Below are 20114 nucleotides of genomic sequence, written 5' to 3'. Positions count from 1 at the left end.
CTGTTTATTATATATATTGTGTTGTTTTAATTAAATCAACTGTATCAGATACTGATTATTAATTGAAAAAAAATTGTTTTTTAACCATGAATACATTTAAGAATTATATAGTCATTTTTTTAGTCGATACATGTATACGATGTTAAAGAAAATATTTATTTAATTTAAAGTTGCTTAGACATAATTTTTAATAACATTATGACACAAAGTGTTATGATAACCTTAAATTAGAAATAAATGTACACAATTGTTTTTTTATTATAAATTACTTATTTATTAATTTCTGTGAACATTTTTTGCATGAATTAGTCATTATAGACATCATATGATTAAAAACCGTACATTCTGTTTATTTTGGCATTATAAACTATGTAGCAATTGATAATTATAGTACTTAACAGCCTATATCTAATTTTTTGTAAAAAAAAAACTACCCCGTTTACTGTATAATCCTAATAACATGACGACACCTCCAGTCCTTTTTATGTTTATGCAAAAAAATAAACTGTGTTAACTGGTAATCTAATGTAATGAACAATATTTATGGATTGAATAAAAAAATGTACATAGAAACAACAATGATTTTAAAATTCAATCGTAACGTCTTCTGCACGCATCATAAAAAAGAATGAAAGTGCTATCTTATCATGCTAGTTGGATAAAACAGTATACTTTTATAGCGATAATCTATAATTACTATTCTAAAAGTATAAATCTTACAGATATATCACAACCTGATTAATAAATTAAATTGAATGATTTTTATTCGGGTAGAAAATAATTTGCAGTGCTCAAATTATAATATTTTCCTTTTTTTCCATCTTGGTAACTTATTTAAACTATTAATGTTACATTTGTACTTTTTTATATATTTTATTTAACATGGGTCAAACGTTAAATCCTGTACAAAAAAGAAAAATGGTAAATTTGAACCATTGATATTATTTGTACTAGAAAAATGTTAAATCTGTTTTTTAAATTTAACGATTTTTGTACTAAGCTTAAAATGAGCAGATTATCTTTTATTATGAAAAGAAAAATAGTATTTAAAATATAAGATTTTAAGGTATAATTGATAAAAAAAAAACGATATAATATATTAAGTAAATAAATTAAATATTACCTGCTTTAACCTTTTAAAGTATAAATAAATGTAAAATACCATAATTTAGTTTCAAATCGGTAATAATTAAATACTTTAAACAAGTTTTTTGTTACGTTTATTTTAGCGATTAGAAGAATTTGCTTCTACTAAACACACGTAATTTTTAATAAAAGATTATTTTTTTAAATCTATTAAATAATACAAACATTTCGCGGAATTATAGGACATTACTTAAAGAGAATAAATAAAACATAGAATAGCAAATTAAACAAATAAAAATAAAAACAATTAATAAATACCAAACCGAGTTTTTTAATTAGATTTCTATGTCTTCTTAATTTAAAACAATAATTTTTTTTCAATTTATTGTATTCTGATAGAGGGACAAACAATAATACTATGTAAGATTCTTTAAATTTAAAAAATTAGCTAACCAAAACGTAACCGGATTTTGGCAAAAGTAAGAGCATATACGTAAAATGCGCATGAATGTCTTTTTACTGAAGAAGCGGTGACGTTAGAAAGAAGTACGTGACTCATGCTGTAAGAGAATAGGAGTCTTAATCACTTATCTTTTTGAGAGGCGTGACGTCCTTTTAATACTTTCAAATTCGTACAGTTGATGTTTTATAATAATAGTAATAATAAGACAGTATAGATAGTTTTTTTATGACAATATAATGAGATTATTTTTGGTTTAACATCGAGTTTCTCAAGTAAATAAATATATATTCCGTTCATGTTTGGTACAATAATCTATAGACTAAATTTTATTGATTGCTTTGTAGGTACATCCATTTTAAAATATTTCGTTATAAAATTATAACAAAATTTACCAAAAATTGAAAGAAGTAGTTACAGGTTTGAATTACCACACCACCATCTTTCAGCATAACTAAATTTATAAAAGAAAGAAAAATTTTTGGACTCTTCGAAATTTTAAAATTTACTTATAAATTTATATTTTCCATTCCTTAGAAGTTTATTTATTTGAAATATAATTTGCGAATTACATGATTGTATTTATGGAATATATACACAAAGATTATTTATAAACCTTTATAATGAAATGGCACGTCATAACCGTATCTTATTGAATGAGTATATTTTTGTGTTTTATCGGATTCCATATGTGCCGGGATACGAACTATTGAATCTACTAGATCCTCTAATAATAATCCTGATTTTTGGGTTGTTTGTTCTGTTGGTGTCACATCACTCGGTGTAGTTGTTTCTAAATCAATTTCTTCGCCTTCAATTGGGGTATCGATATCTTCTTTTTCATCTATATCATCTACTTTTTGTATTTGTTCTTGTTCTTCATTCGATGATGAGAATATTTTTTGTTCTTCATTACTGCTAACAGATGTACTTTTGTCTTCATTCGGTTTTAAAGTCGTATCATATACCGATGACTTTGCAAAATCATAATTATTATTATTTTTATGTGGATTATTCATCGTATCATATTGATATATTGCTTTAATAACTGATTTTAATCTTTCTTGCGGTGTTACTTTTGATTTTGAATGATCGAATACATTTGAAAAAAATAACGTAATTGATGGTGGAGGTTCGACTAAGTTATAATCATCATCTGTCCATACTTCGTTGTTTTGTCTCTCTTTTTCTGGTATCGCAGCTGGATTTGCATAATTGATAAACAATATTAGAAATACTGCAAACATCTGCAACAAAAAAATAAATTTGTTTATGTTATATTTTTAATTTTTCACATTAACTACAAAAAAGTTTTTTTTACTAAAGTAATATGTTTACAATAGGCTCCTCTTAACTGAACCATAAGTAAATCGGATATTTCTTTATAATCGCACCGCCACTTTTTTCAATTTAAATAAAAAAGTCACTTGAAACTTCTTCAAAAGAAAATTAATAATAACTTTTATTTAAGGAGGATAAAGTACATTTTTTAATGAAATATAAAAATTACAAAAAACCAATAAACATCTCATAAATCAGTATAAATTCATAAACACCATAATATAAACACAATACGTGACACTTTCGGAGGATAAAACTCGAGAATGTGAACGTAGAGGAGAAAATAAAATAATAACGAACATCGATCGGTCTTCTTGCGCAGAACTACACAACAATGTTTTTTATTGTTTCTCAAGTTATAAAAATTAAAACTTATAAGTATCTATGACAAGCCCAAAATAATATGTTATCAAAATTCCCATTCTAATGACAGTTACTTTAATTTTTCTTAATGAATTAGAACGGTTCATTTCATTATTTCTACACGTACGACTACATAAAATCTCATGATCGAATACGGTATAAAAATACAAATAAAAGCTGACCACAAAGTTATAAATACTTTCTTAACCATGGTTACTTATTCTTACATAATGGAAAAATAATGATACATGAAAATAAACCAAAAAAAATAGATTTAAAAAGTTAAAAATATCGATATTTTTAAATTTTGTTTGGTTCCCTCGCCTCACCCCCCTTCAAAGTATTTTTTTACGCATGTAATGTGCTTAATATAAAGTGGTGTTATGTTTGAAAAAATTTGAGAACATTGACTCCAAAAAACTATCTACCCCATCCCCTCGAGATATTGACCGCAAAATTTTACCAAAACACTGCCCCATATACAGGAATATCTGTACAAAATTTCATCAAAGTCGGTTCATCCAGTCATTAAGCTTCAAACACGCCAACACACGTACAAACGTACGTGTGTGTATTACTGGTATAGTTCTAGAGCTATGAAGCCAGGAAAGTAAAAACCTTACGGGGATCACTTCTGTAGTAAGAATTAATTATATTTATCAACAACAAATGTTATTAACTTTTAATTCATTCCTAATTCTTGACTCAGATGTTACTGATTTTCAATATAATTTCATTAAAAATTAAATGAATTTAAATCCATTTGTGATCGGCGATTCGTTTTTTAAATATTAAAAACCACTTGCCTTACTAAAATTAATCGTCAGCTAGTTGAAGGGTATGTAGAATGTGTGATAAATTATGGTTGTGTGTGGGGCATCCTACATTTGACAAATTACGGCAAAAAAAGTCGTAAAAGTTTCGATGGTTTGACCTCCTTCCTGTAGTTTACATCTGGGGATTTCTGATTTTCATTTTTTTGTTGAAATAAAACGAAGTTTTGAGCGGAAACGAAGTCTACTAAACCATCACCGACCGGTTTAAGGTACTGACCATAGAATTCTTTATCAAGGTATCGTCATGCTTATCTCAGTCTCAAAAATGTTTGGATTTCAACGGAAATTATACTGTGAAATAGTTTAAGATAAACTTTTGATTGTTAAAAAAAAGGATATTAAGTTTTATTATAAATTTTTATCTGATAAAAATACTCTTACCTTAAAAAATGACCCTTGTATAAAGTTTTAAAACCGTATACATTTAAAATAATTGGAGAAAATTCAGATGGTAAATTACTTGGATAAAATTATTTGGATTTAATGAATCTTTCCATTTCATTATTTGAGTTGCGATATTTTATATAAAAGAACGCAAAAAAAGTCCAATGCAATCTGCGGTAATGTATTTCGTAATTAAAAATATAAGGCAAGAGCTAAGAGACGAGATAGGATTTTTCAAAACAATTGTGGTGATTATTATATTCAATTGAAGTTAAACTTGGTTCAATCAATGAAAGACGGTAAGTTGTAAGATACAGACCTTAGACATGATATGTCTTAAGAGTTAAAAAATGGTTACACAAGATTGCAGCTTCTACAAGAGAAATTATGAAGTATGGAAATATTCATTTTCAACGGCCTCGATGATAATAAAGAGAATGATGCGGATTTTCAACATATCATCTCGGAGGGAGAGGTAGAGACAAACCATCAACATCTGATTGGCTGTTGAAACATAAATAATCGCCTAATCCTTAAATGATGATGAAGAAACAATTAATTAGGATGGAAAGAAAAACGTAGGAAATCTATTAGGGAAACAGTAAATGATGACTGAAAATTACCTGAGAACAAAGAAAAATAATGAAAAATTAAACTTTTCGTTATTCCTATAAATGTGTTTTGACTGTTATATTTTTATTTATTTCCTGTCAAGTCGTTTGGTCTCTACTGTTCTTTCTTGTTTATTGATTGCATAATATACATATAAATTAGTTTCAGAAGAAAATCTCGGTCGTATATGTTTGTGCTTTATGTTGATGGATATACGTGTTGCGTAGTGGTTCATTTGAATTAGATTGATCTAGAGTTGATAATAAGTGATGATTAAAATGAGAATATCCGGGTTTACATCCCTGTTGTCTTGTAAACAAAATATAAAAATGACACGTCAGATCCGTCCAAACAGATAATAAATCATATGTTAAAAAAATATACGTCGAGTGCGAAATTGCTTGGGAAGAACAAAATCTTTTAGAATAAATTAAAAAAAAAACTAAGTATTTATCAACTGCTTAGATTTTTTTTGTTGTAAGATTCTCTATCCTTATCTTACAATTACCCCTTGCTCAGAAACTTGTTTATGCATTTATGTTTACATAAATAGGTATCGTTATTATTTTATAATCTGGTGGCCTTAAACTTGGTAAAAAGAATTCCTGCCTGTGAAACAGATCTTTAAAGACCACGCCTTCTCTTCTACTCGTACTAGGAAACTTGACGGCCTTGTCGAGCCCGCTCTATTTAGACCCACGACAACGGAATATGTTGAATTATGATATCGAACAATAATAATTTATAACTTTTGAATATTGCTCGATTTTAAATGTAAAGCCGATAAATTTAAATTGTAAATCTATTTAAAATATAGGTTACACTTCTTTAAAAATCCAAACATTAATTTTTTTTTGTTACAGTTCCTCTCTTTCAAATTTAATATTAAATTGAATTTGAAAGCAGATATTATAAAGCATAAAGAATATAAAACCACAAGTAATATTCGAAATTTTTGAAAAATACACTCACTGCTTTATTAACGTAAATGAAATCAAAAACTGTTATGTTTATTTGTTTTAGTTAACGGTAAGTATTCTATGATTAGTCCAACAGTTTTTACTAATTAAATGTAATTAATATACAAAAAAGGATCGTTGGAACAGGTTTTTTCATTTAAAGTAAAACTCCGTATGGATCATATTACAAAGTGGTCCTATTGAATAAATAACAGACTTCTATTATCTCACTATTATATAAAGAGACAACTATTTTGAGTTTGTTCCCGATAACTGTAATAACTATTGAATCAATCAATACGAAATCTTATGATCTCCGGAATGTTTAATAATGTTCAAATCTCACTCACTACTATATAAATTATAAATAAAAAAAGTATAAATAAATAATGTAGAATTTATTTTTAGTAAATTTAATATCATCGTCTATAACGATAGATGGATTATTGTTTATGTCAATATCGATTCGTTCAGACAGTTTTTTTTGTGATTTAATAAATTTAATGTCACTGTTCATATAATAACAATTTTTATTATTATCGTAAATACGGAAATAAAAAATATAATTTCGACCATGGTACCGCTGATATGTTAATTAATTAAATAATATTAACAATTAATAAAATTCACCTGATCAGCACATTTAGATAACCCTAGATCTTTCGGATTACTTGAAAGCCATCAACAGGAGTTGAAAATATTACATTAAAGTCAAAAATTAAAAAATTATGTTTATAAAAATGTACATGATGTTTACAAAAATAAATTAAAAAAATTTATACATTTTAACCTACGATTAGGTTAAAAGACCTACCCTAGGTCTTTCAAGTAAACCGAAAGACCTAGGGTTATCTCAATGTCCTGGTAAAGTGGATTTTATTAATTGTTAATATTATTTAATAAAAAAAAAGTAGTCCGATAATAAAATTAAAGGGAATGACGACTATTTACATATTAATATCAATATCGATCGACTTTTTCAGAAAGAAGGTTATTAACTGTTTTACTAAATTTAATGTCAATGTCTAAACTGGGCGTGATTCGAGAGCACTCATCCTCAACCAAGTAGCACTCTAGATTTTTATTTCTAGAACCAAGAAGTTCCACGCATTTTTTTAGTAAATTAATCTGCGATATGAAATCTAACATTACTTCCACATTTTATGTAGTCGGGTGCCTATGTAGGCTACGTGAGATGGTGACGTTAATGGCCTACACATTGTTAAGACTTGCCATCCTCCGTGGCGCGAAAAAAAAAACATTATTAAAACTAACAGACACCCGAATACAACATAAAATGTAAAATGTTGCAGTGATATTAAATTTTACATCGCTCATCAACTTACTGTATCCTGAAAAAAAAAACCTGTAATAAAAGAAAGAAAAATCTGTGAATCTATTTTTTGTTCGTTTTTCGTAATTATTCTAGATATTTGTGTACAGTTAGTAGTCAGGTTTTTTGTCCTTTAATAGTTATTTTATACAGAGTATTATGTAATTGTGTTAATTAAGAACCTAAAAACAAATAGTGATCATATCCGTTAGAGTATATCAGTATACACAGATATTTTAATGTATTAATAATAAATAAACAGCTTTGTGGAAAATGTAATCATTTCATTGAGTGTATACCAGTTTAATAGAATATTTTAAGAATGCATTATTTTTGCAATAAAATAAGATATATACCATCGGATATATGTAGCTTTACCCAAAAATCTGTTGTACTCTTTCTTATTGACTAATGCATGTAAAGCACCTGAGAAACAAGAAGTTTGCAGAGTTGAGGGCAACTTTTGTTCAGGACACGCTTTCCGGAGTATTATATTACAGAAGATGTTAGCTCTACTTGCCAAAGCAACTACCTAAGTAAAAATTGCTACTCACAGATAAAAATTCTATGCATATCTACGTAACTATTTTGGTTAAGACGTCATATCTTTTATATGGGTTGTATTGAAAACATTTTTGGGGAATAACAGAAAAAAGCTGACAGCATAGTTGTAATACTTTCCTGGCATTGGTTATTTATTCTTATCGTTATTTAAATAACTATAGATGAAAGTAGACCAAAAAAGTTTTAAAAAATTCAATAAATTTTTAAACTTGATCGGTTCCCCATAATATGCCTCGAAAGTATTTTTATTTTTTTGGGATCTCTTGCTATACTATTTGCCTAAGACATAAAAAAAGGGTTAAAAAATATACAATAAATAAAAAAAAATAACTTTCATAAATTTTTGGGGAAGGGAATTTTGGGGCAAAATTTTGTAAGTATAAGATAAGAATGCATGTATGTACTTAATATAAAGTGGGGTTGCCGGCCACTGTGGCGCGTGTGGTAGCGTCTCGGCGTTTATCCGGAGGTCAGGGTCGAATCCCAGTCAGACATAGAATTTTCACATACCTACAAATCATTCATTTCATCCTCTGAATCAATCCCTGATGGTGGACCCGGAGGTTAACAATAAAGGGGAGCTATGTTTGCAAAATTGATAAAAACTTTACCCCAAAAATATCTACCCCCTTTAAAATATTGATACCAAAATTTTATCATCAAATTGCCCCATATACACAAGTCTATTTACAAGATTTTTATCAAAGAAAATTTTATCCAGTCAAAAATTATTAAGTTTCAAATATAGCATACGTACATGTACGAATATTACCACCCCCTTACGTTTTTTGTTTTATGGGGTCCCTGGGTCATGAAATGTCGAGAAATGAAAAAAACTCATACCCCATTTTTAGACTGATTACCATACTTCCTTCTTGTAACATAGCTCTAGAGCTACGATACCAGGATAGTAATAGCCCATTTTTGCTATCCTTTCATAGACATAAATTTATACAGTTATTAAGAATATATATTCTAAATTTGATGATCTATGTAGTATGAAACTACGTGATAAGAAAAACAAAACTGATTGAACGACTCACAGATCGGTGTAATTAGTAAAAAAATTATAATAAATTTAATACTTTTTCTTGGTTAATATTTTTGATAACCTACTCATATTTACTTATGTATGATTTTGAAAATATCTTATTTCAGTAAAATCAAGTAAAAGAGCTAAAAATTACTGGGAAAATACAGCACTAGAAAACGTGTTAAAAGAAAATAAGTTTCTTATTAATTATATAACAAGAGAAAAACTAACATAAAATGTATATTTAAATTTTTTTATCCAGAATCTACTTTAAAAATTAAAAAACTATTCAGTACATATATAGTCTTAATGTTTTAGATTGTTTATAGAAATATGTTTTTGCGTCATTGATAATTTTAAAGTAGAATTTCCAGTTATAATAAATTTCTATAAACTCATTACCTATCTTGTAAAAGAATACATCGTATTTATAATATTACATATTCTTGTATTAAATATATTTTCTCTTTAAAAATATTCAATTGATTTATAACAAAAAAAATTATGATCTTTATTTTATTTTTCTAATTATATTATTCATATTTGATTTGTATTTTGCTTGCCTATACACTTAACAAAAACGGTTTTATTCTCGTTATCGATTTATAATATCGATCTCTTTATCTTTTAATTGGATGATAAATCCAATAAAAGAAGATATTTATTCGTTAACGTATTATTAAATATAAGAAAAAAGAGTATTTTAAATTAAATGTCATGACATTTTCATGGAATGCTACCAAAAAATTATTTTTTTTAAAGGTCAGAAGCGTCGTGATACTATAGGCCTTTGTGTATTTGAATTATATTTTTATTTGTAACATTATCATCGTGATTGTGTGCTTTTTAAAACTAAAACATAATAAGATTAAAAGAAAAACAACGAACACTGGCATTTGTATATTTTATAGATAATTCTTTTTCATGGTAGATTACCTATTTTTTTATTCTATCACGAATAAAAGCGTTTCATAAGATTTATTCTGGGCGTGCATGACGTTTTAGGATACAAATTACCCTTCATGATGTTTGCCATTAATGAATTTAATTAATTTATTTTTTTTTAATTTATGCTAACCATTATGTTGCATGTGTTTACTACTCGTAGTAATTCCGTCATGAGAAACCTTGCTCATTTTGTAAAGAATTTAATACGTAAAATTACAAAGAAATTGAATTAATTAAGTGAAATAAAATAAAAAAGAGAAATTTTGAGGGTAACTGTTAGTTATAATATAAGAAAATAACGAAAATAATTTTAATGAATTAAATATTGTAAACAGTGTTTCTAGGAACACGGATATCAGTGAATGACAGCAAAAGAGGTATTTCAATTTGTCCTCACGGCTTTTTTCTATTATTATTTTTTTTAATCAGGAAAAAACGTTATAAAGTAAATTTATATTTAACCAAGGTAAGATAAATTAAAAATTTAATATTTTATATAACTTTAATACATTAAATTTAATTGATTAATTATTTAGTAATATACTGAGAAAGGTATGATGCTGTAAAATAATACGAAAACAGTCTCAAAAGACAAACATTAAAATTAAGCAAATGAAATTAAACATAAAAAGTGAAGTATTTAACATTTAGCGGCAGTGATAGACTGAAAATGATGGGTAATGTCAGGAGTGGAGAAAGATTGGTTGATGGGCAGTGGCGGCTCGCGTATAGGCACTGTAGAACTCCAGCACCCCCTATTTCCACTTGACATCATCGATAACATTTAATATAATACTTTTTTCTTTAATTCTTTCTATACACTTCGAAAATATATAATTCTTAAGCTTAATGTCAGTAGCCATCCCCCAGTTTATGAAAAATATACAAAAATCTTTGTATGGAACTGTGCGCTTCACAGTTCCAGCGGCATGGTGTTTGGCTGTTGTGCGCATGCTCACATAGGAAGCTGCACGCGAGACTGCGAGGGGGAGAGAAAGCACTGTCGCTCCCGCCGTGCCGACCCTGGCGTGCTGGAGGAAGGTAGTTTTTTGTTACTCCGCGTGTAGCTTTAGTTAATCAAATAAATTAATAAATTAAATAAAAAATCGATAAATAAACAAGACGTCAAAAGTAATATCACGTAATCAAAAACTGATTATTATTGTTTATAATTTATTTTGTTTTTCGTATAATTTTTTGTTATTCTAGAACAATCGCTACGTACAGAAACAACTGTGTGTTATTATAAAATATTTATATATATTTGATACGTATAAAATTTGTCCTTAAAATCGAGAATTTACTGCCCTTTATATACCATTAAATATTAATTCTCGAGCTTTTGTTTTAGTAGGCTACATAATAGTTGTGGCTTTAATCGGTAAGTATATCAGACGGGATAAACTTTTTTTTGCAGCCATCGGTAGGAAGCGGTAAGACCCTCTACCACACAAATGTCAAAGATACATCTAAAAATTACTATGGCACCGATCTGGCAAAGCATTAGTTGATATCCGTTTGAAACATCGAGTATTTAGCTGAAACTAGGATTTGATTAGAAAGAAAGAGCTCTATGATAAGAAATGTGGACGATCTACTCAAAGGACCATAAATGAAAAATAATCCCCCACCTAGAGTATTGCTTCAAATGTTCGTTCCTTATGGTGGTCAACCTTCTCATCCCTAATCCCATGGAAGATTTTAGATAACTTTGCCTAGAATGCTCATATCGATCAAAGATTTTTTTATTGACCTGCTCAAATGAATTCTGTCAAAAATTTGTCTTTCTCCAATTATTAAAAGTAATCTGCGAACAGATTAAAAACGCTAAACCTATAAATCACGACAAGCGGAAATAAATTAACTATAAACAGTCTCCTCTTCATCAAATTAAAGCTATTTAGAACGATGGCAGACATGGTCTTACAGATTTTTTTTGAGACTACTAAATATATATATTTTTTTAATTAGATTCATTGACAGTTATATACACTAATCACAAAATTGAAGATCAAATTTTCAGAATCGTAAAATTTTTTAATAATTTTTTACTTTGCATTTATACAGAAAAGTTTGGATTTTATTTTAATTGTTTAGCATTATGATGTTCATGAGACCTTTGAAAATAAAACAAAGTTAATGATGCTAATGATAATATTATTAATAATACTGACTAATATTGAAGTCGATATCATTATTCAACTCGTATTGAGTATTAAAATATACTGAGAAAAAATTTATCTATTCTCAGACAGGTCAAATCTTCATTAAATTTTAACTGTAAATAACCAACCGATATACGATCGCTAAGTTAATATTATTTTGGTAAAAGCCTGTTACGAATAAGTTACTGTTAACATAGATTAAAACAGTATACGTAACATTCATCGCTGTCCCTAACAAAGTATATTTATATGCACTTAAACTGTAGTAAAAGATTTTAGCATATTGATTGGTGCAGGATTGGAGACTTCCTGCACTTTGACTTGGTACGCGCATCGTGTGCGCGCTCACACACTCCATCTTACATTTTGAGAGATTGAGTGAGGAAGATAAATAACTCATATTGTTTAACTCAGAATATGCATATATCTTATATTTCAACATAATATGTACTATAGATCAAGGTCACGAACAAATGGTAGGCAGACGATGTCTACATATAAAAATAACATGCATAATGACTTACTGCCCTTCGGCCTGTCACAAAAGATTATAAAATACATAGGCTGAAGTATGTATAATAATAAAAAAATGTTAAACCCAGTCTGTTTATTATGACTATTTTGTTACCATTATTATTAGGTTAGCTTGTTTATTTGTTAACGTATCCTTACAATAATTTTACTTAAGTATTTAATAACTGAATGAATTATTTGTTACACCCACACAAGCTTATTAATAATTTCTTGACCTTGAATTTAATTCTTTATACACTTATGAAAAAGTATTTAATACAGTAGACTTAACCGTAAGTAGATGATTATGTTAATTTCTGCGAAATTTCATCACATCAATATGCTATATCTGGAAGTTAAGAATCGTTACATGTTTATTGGAAAGGCTTACTAAGCCCCGCTTTATCGAGCTGAGCCGGATAAGCAGCTTAGCTATGCGATAACCTTTCTGTGCAGGCGCTGAATGAGAACAAGACCTTGGATAGGTCCATAGGCACAGTTGCCCTCATCTAAATTTTACGAATACCTAGTTTAGGAGGTCCCCATCTCCTAGAATGGATCCGATAAGCGTTAAGTAAAAAAATACGCGTATATTATACCATCAGGAAGGAATGGGAAAGGCGTAAATAGTGAGAATGGATCGATTTAACTACAGTGGAGACGTGAAATGAGGCAACTAACAGGAGTGTTTCTAGGCTTTCCATGAAATACTATGTAGCCTTTACAATTCAGAATTCCTCAATAGTTCGTGATATCTTTACCCAAGAAGAAAAAAGCGCATTTTTAATATCCTATCTGTCCAATTTGAGTGTTAATCAAATCTTATAGATGCTTCACTAATTTTTTTGTTCCAGATACAAAAAAGCGATCTGAGTGTAAGCTAATTTCTTTACGGGCTTCAGTAATACCTTGCCGTGTGACATATTGATATGATTAACTGAACTATAAATATATTCTTTTATTTCCACTAGATAGTGTACTGATCCATTTGATGCTAATTTACGTTTCTTTCGGTTTTGTATAAATTTTTTAATTTTAACATATTTAATTCATCCTAAATCTTAAGTGTTTATTAATAGCTGAATGAATTATTTGTGTACCTACAAGCGCTGATCAATAATTATTGAGCTAGGCTTTATTGAACTGAGCCGGATAAGTAGATTAGGTATGCGATAAATTTTCTGTACATGGATTGTATGAGAAACAAGACCTAGGTCCATAGGCACATTTTATTCTTATCCTTCTCTTCCTTTAAATTTATACTTCTTCACATCTCTTCATTATCAAATTAACTAAATCTGGATGTTAATAATAATTTAATTCGCTTTTCTTTACGATTGTACGATAACTTTTTTCCACCTGTTCAACCGAATTTTTTAATTTTCTTATTTCAATCCACTTAATTATCAACGCTCACCACAAAACCACGTTTGAAAGGCTCCCATTCTTTTTATTTTCCATTCATACGGTTATTTATCATATAATCAATAGATAAAGCCTTGGTGAAAATACATAATAAGAAAAAGAAAAATATTTTTTTTATTTTCACAAAATTTAATTAAAAAATGACAGCTGTTTCGGCTGCAATAGCTTCCTCAGATAATTTGTAGAGAATACATAATTTATTTTGTATGTGAAAATAAAAAAAACATATTTTCTTTTTGTTCTTTATCGTAATACACTCCACCAAAATATTTATAAGGATATCTTTCTTATTATCAAACAATTTTATTCATTAGATGAAACAGTTATATGACTTCTAGTATATTATGTCAACCTATCTTAATATTAAAATTTTCATTATCCTTCTTTCTCTTTCATTTAATTACCTTTATTTTACTTTTACTTAACTTCAAATTCATTTGTTCTCTTAGCAATAAATCAATGCTATTCAAATTTTTTCCTAATTCAGTTTTAGGTTTTGGCAAAGAAAATGTCATCAAAGAATCTTAATATTTTGATTTTTCCTTCTTAGACAGTTATTCCATTCTGAAATTATTCTTTCAATCTGTGTTTTTTTTCTTCTATATACAAGTTTAAAAGCAACGGTGACAAGCTACTTCCTTCTATCAGTTCTTACTGAATCAGAGCCACCCTTTATTCATCTTCTTTTCTTATCATTTCTTCCTGATTTTTATACAGATTGTATACGTTTTCTTTCCCTACATTTTGGTCCAGTTTTTTAAGATTATATTTTTTCCATCCTACTTTATCAAATGTCATACAGATGGGTTTATTCGTCCATAATATTTCTTATAAAATTACTCAGAAGGCTAGAATAGTATACTATGTTCTCTGTACCACCAAACTGGTCGTTATTTAGTACATTTTCCACTCCATATTCCACTTGCCTATTAATACTTCCAATTCGTAAGATATTTAGTCTGATAGTGAGGATAAATGAAACGTTTAATATTTTTAAAAAATTAACATTACCTTTTTATTTTCCATTCACTTTCCCATAATTTTTTTTTTTGTTTTATGATAAAAAAAGAAATGTGTGAATACATGGAACAATAAAAATTAATTTTTATAAAATGTAGAAATTTTTAAATTCTTTTAATTAAAAAATTAATTGTATACAATATTAATATATATATATATTGTTACACGCATTTTATTTGAAATGTTTGATGCATTTCAATGTTCTGTCTTTAGTAGTATGTTTAATGAGGCATGAAGAGAAAATAGAACAAAAATTGTTTATAAGAAATGAGTTATTCCTTATAAGATGACTGTGTTTAAAATTCCAGAATTATGTTTATTGTTAAAATTGAATGATGAGTATTTAAAATGATTTGATGACTAATTTAAATAACCTACTTATGAATATAAGGAATTAAAAATATTTTATTTGTTACCCAAGAACGTAATATATATAATTACTAGTAATAGTAATATAGATTGGTAATATAGTAATAGTAATATATTTAGTAATATAAATTACTAAATTTGCTATATAAACCGTGAACAATTGACATCATTAACAATTTCATAACATTTTTAATTAACAAATCTCTTACTGAAAACTATATTTTTGGAAATTTTTAAGTATAAAATTTGTGAAGCTTTTTTTAAAATCCGTTTAAAAACTAATTAAAAATTGGTTTAGTAATATAATGGTTACCATGTTGACTTCTATATCATTTAATCCCGGGTTCTATTTCCAGTAAAGGTGTGGTCTTTTCTCATATGTGGTTTCATTTATAATCGCATTTTCCTAGTTAAAATACGTGCAAAAAGCATTTCCGAGATCTTATAATAAAAAAATTGTTTCTAAAACAAATTATATGTCAATTTTAACGAAAACCTATCAAAGATCTTTTATATTTTGGTACTTGTAACATTTATTTAATAAAAAATACTAATTACAATAGAAGGTAATCAAGAAAACGTAAAAAAAATAGAAGGCGTAATTTTATTACGCCTTATAATCATATTATCTCTCTTTTTCTCTGTTTAGCCTCCAAAACCACCGTAAGGTATTACTTCAGAGGATGATATGTATGAATGTAAATGAAGTGTAGTCTTGTGCAGGTGTCAGTTCGACCATTCCTGAGATGTGTGGTTAATTGAAACCTAACTAAAGATCACCGGTTTCCATGATCTAGTAATATATTATACGATCTAATCATATCTTCTAGACTGTTCAAAATGTACGATCCTTAGCAGTATATTATTCGAGATAATCAGGAATTTTTTCCGGATTAGATTAAAAAAAAAAATTAAGGTAAAAGGAAACTTTTGATTGTAGAATAGAATAATATGTTTTAAATTAAAAAAAAAATGGAATAAAATTTAGAGAATTAAGATATATAATCTGTGCAAAAATCAGGTAGTAGTGTAAATAACAGAAGATGACGGAAGAAGACTGTGATTAAGAAAGAAGAAAGAAAAGGAAGTAACCTGTATGTGTTCCTTTCTATTTGTATATAAAAACGTGGAATTGAAAGACTAGCGTAACTATTCAAGGGGGAAAAATAATGATGTTAAGATTAGCCGATGAAATTATTCTTTTGTCAAAAACTAAAAATTAATTAAATAAGGATTGTGAATGGAAGTGGTTTATTGGTAGAAGAGAAATTCAGTTAGAAAATAAATAATTGAATGAACAAAGTAAAAGTGAGGGAAAGGGAGGATAATGAGAAATAGAAATATCAAGATAATGTATAGCATAACATATTAAAATTTTCAGAAATATGCTATTTAATAAATAAAATTATAAATTATGAAAGCGTCCATTCTTACTTTGGTAAAGTAAAGATCTAAAGCAGACTGATAGAAGAAAGAACAGATTTCATACAAACAAAAAAATTGTTAATGCCAAGTATAGAATAAGAATTAGAAAGACATTCTAAAATACATATATATATATATATATATATATATATATATATATATATATATTGTGGATTGTAGTTTAGTTTACTATGGTAAAAAAATGGTTTGTATGAAAAGAAAAACAAAAAAGAATAGGTGTTGAAAATAAGATAGGTTGATAAAATACGAGATGAAGAGGTCTTATGACAAATAGTAGATGAGCAGAGAAATTTGTGGTATAATGTAGCCATGAGATGATCTAGGTTGGATATTAAAACATTTAGATTTAATAAGAGAGGGTGTTTGAAGGATAAATACTGACGAGGAAGAGACATAAACTGGAATGTGAGGAGCAGACAATTGAAGATGTAGGACGTAGTAATTTTGTTGTGTTAAAAGTTATCATAACAGAAAGGCATGAGGAATAGCATCAAACCAGTCAAAAAATGTACAAACTACTTTTATTTATTAATTTTTATTTTTTTTATTTAGTATTTTGAAAATAAAAATATGAGTACTTTTTTGTTTCGTTTTTATTAATTTCGTTTTAATAGATTTATTGCAATTTTGTTATTGAAATAAATAATCTTGTTCTTAAATTGGTTCTACCTTTTAATTATTTATTATCCTAATCTGTTCAAATAGTGAACAATAAGTAACCCCCCCCCCCCGAACCCGATGAAATGAGGATAATATGTATGGCATGTAAATGACGTGTAGTCGCGTACAGACTCAGGCATCATTCCTGATACGTGTGATTAATTGAACTCCAACCACCAAAATATACCAGTATACACTGTCTAGTATTCAAATCTGTATAAAAGCAACTAACCTTTACAATTTGAACCTCAGAACCTTCGTCTTCGGGTAAAAAAATATACATGAAATATATATATATAAAATCTTTGTGTACACGCCAAAATATACAGTACTAGAGCTGTTATTTTGAATTGTCCAACCTGAATTCGGTACGGGAACCACCTATGTCTTTAAACAATCGCCGAAGCAACGTATTGCTGATGTTAATTTTCATAAACGTTCGTCGACGACTTTTTAAGTGACTCCAAAATCTGATCGAAGACACGTCCATAATTCTCATTTGTAGACACAGTTACCAGATCTTCCCTTCCATTGACACAATACACGGCTTTCTTTTCTGTTTAGCCTGTTTAGGAACCATCGTATGTTATTACTTCAAAGGATGATGTGAATGAATGTACATGAAATGAAATGTAGTCTTGAACAAACTCAGGTCGATAACTCCTGAGACGTGTAGTTAATTGAAACCCAACCGCCAAAGAACACCGGTATCCACGATCTAGTACTCAAATCCGTATAAAAGTAACTGCCTTTACTACGATTTGAACCTTAGAACTCTCAACTTCGAAATCAGCTGATTTACGATGACGAGTTCTCCACTGAACCAACCCAGTGAGTCGAACACAATACACACCAGTATGACGAAATTTCTTAACGATAGACAGCATAACTGTGTTGCTCGGTGCCGCCTTATTAAATTGTTCGCGATATTGTTCCGCCACCAACCTCAAACTCGGCCTGCTTTGATTGCCATTTCCGTACGAGCGAAAATAATACTCCACAACAAAAACCCTTTCCTCCGTCGTGAGACCCATTTTCAAATCCAGCCTTACAGTACAACGTTCTTTGCACTACTAACAACACATAATTCTGATGCAGCAATACGCCGAGGAACGGACATGTGTATGAGAACTGCGCGAAATCCAGTACCGTATGTTTGCAAATAGTTTCCGTTTTTTAATGGTTGTGATTAACTAAAATTTTGTTATTTTATTATTTTTTCCTGTTCATCTTCCACGTACTTTTTCCAGTTAAGAATTGAAACACTGCGTATATTTTACAAAATTACAACAGAAATCGTTACATTAATTAGTTTTTTACATTATCTGTTCCTTGATTATGACTCATGTGGAGAAATATTTTAGATAAAACAACTGACACAGGTCAGATTTAATTTCTCTAATTAATGATAGTCGCTGTAAAGTGTTAGGATCATAGTTACATGCACTTCGGTGTACATGTATTTCGGGCTTGGTCAATTCCGTCCGCCGCTACCTGACTACTATCTTTTTCAAATCGGTCAATTGCGCCCTCGTTACTACTAACATTAAAAACGGTTCAGCACCCTCCTCCCCCTTCTTATTGTATTTATACCTTTTTCGGGATTTTTGAAATTATTTTTTGGTTTACCCTTCCTAAGTCCTGACGACGATGTAGACGACTGTTTCACAGACGAATTAAGACATTGCAACTAGACGAGAAAAGGAACATAAGAGAATATTCATAGATTACGTGTCGACAATTACATTTTTTTTTATGCTACGTTTCTCCCAAGAATACGGGCGAATTTCAGCGTTTCAACAAAACGTATGACAAACAACTGTGAATCGTTTCATACTCGATTAAATGTACACTTGTACACAAATCTTATCCTAACATATACAATGTTATTGATGTTTTGAAAAATTACCAGGCTGATTTATACATCAATTTAAAAAGCAAAGAAAATTTAAGGAAATATAATAGTATAGAATAAAAGGAACTGTATCTTCAAGAAAAAATGAATAAATTCGCCAGAGAAACATTTCGCCAGAGAAACATGTCCTCGAATATATTATGTAGAGACTGTCTGCATGAAAATTTTACCCATACAATAAAGTAAATAAAAAGTTAAAAAATTATTATAAATGGCTAGACAAAATATATTCTGTAGTTTCTTTCAAAGGATATCTACATCTGATAATCACTAATAAGTGTGAAATATATTTTTGCTTTTCACTAGAATATTAAAACCACAAATAATTAGAGGATGATATATTATTATCTATACTTCTTATTATGATCAGTCTCACAGAATAGCAGGTAGAATTTCTTACGAGGGACGGATTTAACCGGGTAAAACTTCCTATAAGGAACGCAATTGATCGGGTTATTTTTCAGCGGATGCAACTGACCGACGGAACGCCTTTATGGAGCTTGATGAAGTTGACAGCGATGCACAACCATTTAAATTCTTATTTTCCTTATTAAGCCTGGTTATTGAGAATGGCTATATCGTTTTAGATAGTTATTTATGATTTAAATTTTGTCGTGTGAAGCTATTAAAATTATTTCAACTAATATAAAAAAAAATTTCTTTACATCACAATTTTTACTGA

At 28.6% G+C, this 20114-nt stretch overlaps 1 protein-coding gene across 1 annotated transcript in view; it reads right to left on the bottom strand.

Annotated features, from left to right (window-relative positions):
- Positions 1-421: 421 nt before the first annotated feature.
- The window catches only part of LOC142328411 (uncharacterized), a 53837-nt gene continuing 34144 nt past the window's right edge, over positions 422-20114 (bottom strand). The window contains exon 2 of the mRNA XM_075372125.1: positions 422-2793. Within this exon, the coding sequence (XP_075228240.1) occupies positions 2155-2793 (639 nt within the window). The 3' untranslated portion in view covers positions 422-2154. The remainder of the gene's footprint in view (positions 2794-20114) is intronic.

This window comes from Lycorma delicatula, chromosome 7 (assembly GCF_047948215.1).
Source record: "Lycorma delicatula isolate Av1 chromosome 7, ASM4794821v1, whole genome shotgun sequence".
Taxonomy (NCBI): Eukaryota; Metazoa; Arthropoda; class Insecta; order Hemiptera; family Fulgoridae; genus Lycorma; species Lycorma delicatula.
The sequence above is the reverse complement of the archived record's forward strand: the minus strand, read 5'-3'. Positions and strand labels throughout refer to the sequence as shown.